At 50.9% G+C, this 6,257-nt stretch overlaps 1 protein-coding gene across 1 annotated transcript; it reads left to right on the forward strand.

Moving 5' to 3' along the window:
• Positions 1 to 611: 611 nt before the first annotated feature.
• ND-B17 (NADH dehydrogenase (ubiquinone) B17 subunit) lies at positions 612 to 4,987 on the forward strand. The gene is made up of 4 exons (XM_003747324.1): positions 612 to 745; positions 1,074 to 1,160; positions 1,379 to 1,597; positions 4,728 to 4,987. Exons 1-4 carry the CDS (start codon positions 683 to 685, stop codon positions 4,881 to 4,883), a joined length of 525 nt encoding a protein of 174 aa, XP_003747372.1. The 5' UTR covers positions 612 to 682; the 3' UTR covers positions 4,884 to 4,987.
• Positions 4,988 to 6,257: the final 1,270 nt, after the last annotated feature.

Here is a 6,257-nt window from a genome sequence, read left to right on the forward strand (position 1 = left end):
GTTTGTCCTACAGCGCGCGGTCCACAACGGCGATGAAGATCTGGAAGTAGCAGAGGAGCCCGGACCAGCAGAGATCAGAGCGAATAGATATCGCCCGTCCGAGTATCCCTCGCAGAGTCAAATCGAGTCCAATGAAACTGTCCAGTGTTCCCGACCGTCGGTGTTGCATCAGGCGACAGGTTCGGCGCTCGTCCTGAACCGCTCATCGCGATGGTCACGGGATTATCATGATACCTCATTGGTTCCACCTTCCTTTCGAGAGCCAACGATCAGAGCATAATAGTGCGTCATCGGATCTCCGCTCGCGGGGCGCGTCATCTCAGCTCGAGGTGTTCGTTCTTGATCTGAACGATTCCAACCTCGGGTCGGAATTGATCGCCTTCCTCTAGAACTCGGCCGATTAGCCGTTTACAGGTGATGAGATCCCCTCATGAGGGAAACCCCATGAATGTAACAGCGATCGTCACCTCCACACAGCTTCAGTCTAGAACGGCAAGGAGACATCACCGGAAACAGTTTTCGGCAATTTGGAATGAGGTCTCGCCGCCGGACGTGAATTCGAATATTCCCGCCCCAGACAGGACCCTAATCGGCATGCTGTATCGAATGTTATGATCTGAGAGTTCCCTCAGCTTGGAGGACGTTTTGGACACCGTAACTTCGATCGAAAAGAAAATCGAAGATGCCGGTGAATCCCGAGTTCCCGCATTCCCACACGGGGGGCGTGAGGCCCATGAAAATTGAGGTGAGTGACAGGAAGAGTGAAGGCTCCGGAGACAGCTGCTCGCTTCCCCTGGGTTCTCCGCGAACGAAGACGACTCATTCCTATTCGGCTGGTATCACTCATGGTTTGGACCTTGGGAAACTCTTTGCAATGAGTTGAGTCGAACCTGCCGTGCCGCTGAGGGAGCCCAATATGCGAAGCGTCTCATTCAAAATACTCGCGAGTCAAAAACTCTCAGTCGTCTCAATGATCGATCTCATGCAGTGCTCTGGAGTAGAGGAGAGCAGGATGATGGTCGACAGGATAACTTCGACGGGGCATTGTATTCTCAGAGCCATCAATTTTCCAGGGTCGTTTCAGCAACCCCAGAGCTCGTATGTCGGCTGATTTCACTGATGCTGATCGTGCATGGCGAGCTCAGTTCCTCAAGGATCAGGTGAGTGTGAGAGAATCGTGGCGGGAATATCGGGGCGCTGCGATCCCCAAGTGATTCAGGAGACTCCGTAGGCAAAGCAGAGCAATCATATGCCATGACGATGATCTCTCTGCGTTGTCATAAGTCAGCGACCGACGTCCGATCTCAGGAAAGGCCATTCTAGTTCCGGAGGCATCTCGAAAGCCCAGGGTCTTATCGGGATTTTTCATTTTCTGCAGATTCTAGCCCACGACGAGCCAAGAAACGTTCCAGAGTTGTACTATGCCACCAAAAACGTTATCCGGAGATTCTATCGCGCACCCTTCGACATGTTCGAGAGGATGATCATCCCTAGAGTAGGAACCGAAAATGCTGCTCTTCTGCGCCGGATCATCCCGAAGACCCTCCTGGGCTATACGCTGCTCGTGTGGGGCACCTACTGGGTCAAATACAATGGGGTAAGTTGACGGGAATATCTATCAGCTAGAAAAACATAAAAATCCATAGGCGTTGTCGACTCGAAGCGGTAAGTTTGATGAATCCATCTTGACATCCGGCGATAGCGAGCGGAATGCGCCGATTTAGGGACCTTCATGTCCGCTTTATGACGACTTCTCCAGCCGCAAAACTCCCAGCGATCCTCAACTCGACGGGATGGATAGAGTCCGATACCCCGAATATTGCTCCGGGGAGCGAAATTATCTAATTTCGTCAGCTGACATATTCCCACCAATGCTGACCCTAAAGACCCCGCGCGACCTATCAAGCAGCAACGATATGGCTCTCCACTTATCTCTTGGCGATTGCGATCGAATCCATCGGAAAACGACGGGCTGACACGCTCGAGCGATGCGTAAATCATGCTATTTTTGGAATGCGCACCACGCTCGGAATGGATTCGCTTACGCTTCCCCTATCTCGGTCTTGATAACGTGGACTTGTCGGAGGACGGACACGACAGTCACATTCCAGTCCCAGAGAACTTGAGCGGAGACCAGTCTTCGAACGCTGGATTTGTATACGGGGTCTTGGGGTCCCCGTCCGGGCTCCTCGAAATCATTACGGAAATGAAAATACTCTGTGGGAATTCCCGGGGTCCTTCACAAGGTCCGATCGGATCTTGCCCTCTGAGCGCGATACGGTGTCTGGGACCCTCTCTGTTGATCGGAATATTTCGTATCATGTCTCATCATCGCCAGAGTGAATGGAATCCGAATTTCGCCATCGTAGTCCCATTCCTGCGTCAATGTCTTGACGCTCCATACGAAGTCGGAAGTTGATGGAGGACAATGATCTCTAAGGGCGGGTAGAGATGGCTCGGAAAGCCTTAACCCTCTCGCGTATCAGGCGCATCTGCGTTCCGGGGACTCCAGGACCCCTGGTGACCTGGAGGTATTCCACTTGCCGCCCTCTTCGGTGCCCGTGTCTATCGACGTTCTGTCTCGAGGATCTGCGATGTCCAGATTCGGCCGACGAAAAATGATCCTCGTAAGCCCACATTGCGATTGATCGGCTCTCCTGAGATTCTCGCGGGAACTGGGCAAAGTCAGGAGTATGGACGGGAAGTCTCGGATTCCAATCACGATTTTATTCATCATCGTGGCCTTGACCATGATTTTTCTCACCTTGCTTCACGCAAGATGACTACATATGAGCGATTCATTTTCGAGAGTCTCCAGAGGGGGGCATTACAGAGCTTCCTCGGTTCAACGTCTAGTTATGCGATCCACAATCGATGCGCCGACGTGCAAATATTTGCGTCAGGGAGCCATGGTGTAAGAAATTCGTATTCTCACCATTCGTCATGCCTCACCAGTCTCCGACGACCCATGGTTTCGAGAGCATTCTAGTCTTCCGTGTTCGTTGTCGGAAAAGCGGAATCTCCCCGATTCCGTGACTCGGGTGCAGTTAGTGCTATATTTAGCAAGGTTACGGCGTGATAAGGCTCTGTGGGACCAAGGAATCGTCACGTTGCTCGGCGCGGAAACGAACCAGTGAGCCGGCAACCGGTTATCGGTATTCGCCAATCCTCGACTGATACCGGCGTTCTCAACGGAGCGTGGTGGCGTGATTTCGCCCTTTCCTCGGAGGATTCCGTGCCTGAGCGATAATTCTCGATTTGGCCAGTCTCCCACGCTCGAATTCTTCTGCCGCTATAATTTCGTTGATCGCTCCTCTGATAGTCCCACGTGCTCCATCAAATTCGTCGGATGTACCCCGAAGTATAAGGACGCATATGAGGGACTTCCCAGCCCCGAAGGCCCCATGATAGAAGGGAACTTCTTCCTCATTTGCACCGACCGACGTAAGAATACCTCATCTGATGAGCCCCTCACGTGCGGTAATTCTAGTTCTCATCTGACTTGTTGTAAAAGAACGACGGGGTCGGACGCCACTCCTTCCACCAGAAACATGAATATAGCTCCGGTAGCGCAACACACGAGGCATATCCGCTCCACTGAACGGAGATCTCCGGAAGCCCGTCCGATTCTCGGCTGTTTCAGAGCCTTGTTCAGCCCCGATGGGTATCGTCAATGGGTCGATAGCGTATGTTGCCTCAGTGATTCGCACGTCAAGCCGAATTGATTTCCTCTGAAGGGAGGCGGGGGGCGTCTTCATTTTTTCTGTCTCTGTAAGGGCACATCATCCCTCCATTGGTCGTTGTAGAACATTTCATTCGTCGCAAACTTCGGCAACATTCTTTTCTCAGCGAGCGTTCGTATCAAGGCAGCTTCCGAGTCGTATCGACTGATTGTCATCCTCGCTGAGCTCCGTCCGCCACCTCGATGTTTGTATCTCATCTCATAACTCATAGGCCGAGAGAATTGGTGCAATCAACTCGTCCTCCGGATTCGGGAATCCGACTTATTTGTGCTCAAGATGATTTGGAAGACATCTTGAGGTAGTCTGCCGATGCTCAGACGTGGAAAGAAATCCCCAAGTAAAGAGGAAAGACCCCTGGTCTCCGCGAGGGGAATGCACATATTCGGAGAGAGATAGATCTCATCGACGACACACATGGAATATCAAGACTCGAACTTCCAATGTATCCTGGGCCGCAGGTTTTCATCGAAAGATTTGCGCGGCTACGATGGGCTGGCTTTGCTAGATAGATCCCTGAAATTCTTCATCAATACAACTTGGTGGATCCTTGTAGGTAGAGGATGTTCGTCGTTGCTGGCAACCGTCTGCTTCGGGGCTTCAGGATCCGCCGGTCCGTGTAGATTATCATGGTTTCCCCGGCGGGAATTTCTAGGGAAATCTGTTTACGGTCGCCGAGTTTCGCGCTGTTTTCATTTTGAGGTCATCTCTGCCAGTCGAGGGTTATCAACTTGCATCAGTCTGCAGTCGATTGTCGATAGCTTATCTCCCTCTTCCAAAGCCAGCCTTCCGGAGCATTTGGGAAGGCTGGTCGAGGCCGGGAAGCAGAGGGAACCAACTATACTGATCTAATCGTTTTGACTTCTAACCAGACGATCACCTCCCTTTACTCGCTAAGAGCCATTCGTGAGACGCGGTCGATTCTGTACGACGACATTGGATTACAGTGATTGGATTCATCAACTAAAACGGAATTTTCTTCGACAGAACGACTGGACGAGGAGAGGATCATGGACATTCAAAACAGGAGACGGAGTGTGTCTCCCTTGTCACGAGGGTTACCCGAGAAAGAGACCTGAGATGAAGCCCTCTGATTACGATTCCTTATACTTCAAAGATAGGAAGGTTCTTCTCGACCTTTAGTTTTTTTCGAAGTTGTTTTCGTTGAGAGGTTCGGCCTTCGCTGACAACGAAGGACGAGCAGGAGGATTGGAGGCGAAATAAACCTAATGTAGTACCCACGGGAATTCGTTAGGAAGAGTCTTTTATAACGACGGAATGAGCGAAACAGCTCCCCTCTATTCGTAGTTTCGGACGTCGTCTGGAGCGGTTACCGGTGGGGGGAGTCCTATTATTCGAGCAGCACTCTCTCCATCGTGCAGAATTTCAGCTAGCTATTTTGAAGAAAAGGATCAGCGAGTTGGAGGATATATTGCGGCTGGATATCTGATCTTCGGTTTGAGCAGCGGATTACGATCTATACGAATTGTTGAGACTGTATTTTTAGCGATGTCGCGTGGCTCGAGACTCCGACGTAGATCGATCGTGTCCGTTCGATACCGTCGGTATCTATAGCTTTAGTCAGGAATGATTATTCGAAACCGCTTCCATCTCTGATCTCATCATGATGAAATCATCATTCGATCCACGAAAGCAGTTAGATCCCTCCGCGGAATTCTTGGAAACACGAGCAGGCCGTATTCCGGTCATGACAGAATGCCATGAAATGCAGTGCTGTGACAGTTCATGCTCGACTACTTACATCCGAGAGAGGCAAGACTGAAAGCATCCCTTCAGCCAATTCAGGAAACGAGGCGACATAGAAGGAGAAACGAATGAAAGTGTTCTTTATTGCCCCTGGAACATTCCTAGTCTATTTTGGGCGGAGCGCAATGTTCCGAGTGGAGAGCGGGAGAGTGTAGCGTGATTCTTTCGTCGTAAACCTGGTCGGGCTCCAAGCGCCAAGCGATAAGATTCCAAGAGCTTTCTCGAACTTAATCCCGCGAGATAGTGTCCGACTCCAATTCGACAAGAATTCATGATTGAAACCATCCGGGAGTCTATGATCATCCTACGTATAGGTCAGGAGCATCGTGGGGATGGGAGGAGGAGTAAATCCCGGTCGGACAGTACATCTGGCTTTGCGTTTCATACTAGCGTCACCGCGACACGTCGATTCTCTCGATCTCTGAAGAATAGAATGCGGTAGAGCTCATCACCCAACAGCGAGCTTGTTAAATGTGTCTGAGATGTTGCCTTTCCTTCCCTCTCCAATCAGAGCACGGATACGTACATGTGAGATAGCAGCATCTTAGGATTGTTCACATACATAGTATCGACTCCCTTGTTTTAGTTGACCTTGCCTCCGGGAGACGATGGGTTCTCTGTAGCCTCGGACTCCGAATATTGTCAAAGTCAGCTTAGGGTTCAGAAATGATGCTGTGCCTCGTCTCCTCAGACAATCGAGCAACTCGGTACGGGAATGACCTGGTCATTCCTACCTAGATAGTAGGAAGC

This window comes from Galendromus occidentalis, unplaced genomic scaffold (genome assembly GCF_000255335.2).
Source record: "Galendromus occidentalis unplaced genomic scaffold, Mocc_1.1 scf7180000077516, whole genome shotgun sequence".
NCBI lineage: Eukaryota > Metazoa > Arthropoda > Arachnida > Mesostigmata > Phytoseiidae > Galendromus > Galendromus occidentalis.

What these genes read in the sequence shown, in the direction of transcription:
- ND-B17 (XM_003747324.1), top strand. Translation starts at nt 683, where the DNA reads ATGCCGGTGAATCCCGAGTTCCCGCATTCCCACACGGGGGGCGTGAGG. An exon ending in TGAGGCCCATGAAAATTGAG is followed by an intron (nt 746 to 1,073) that starts GTGAGTGACAGG and finishes TCAATTTTCCAG; the next exon opens with GGTCGTTTCAGCAACCCCAG. An exon ending in ACTGGGTCAAATACAATGGG is followed by an intron (nt 1,598 to 4,727) that starts GTAAGTTGACGG and finishes TTTCTTCGACAG; the next exon opens with AACGACTGGACGAGGAGAGG.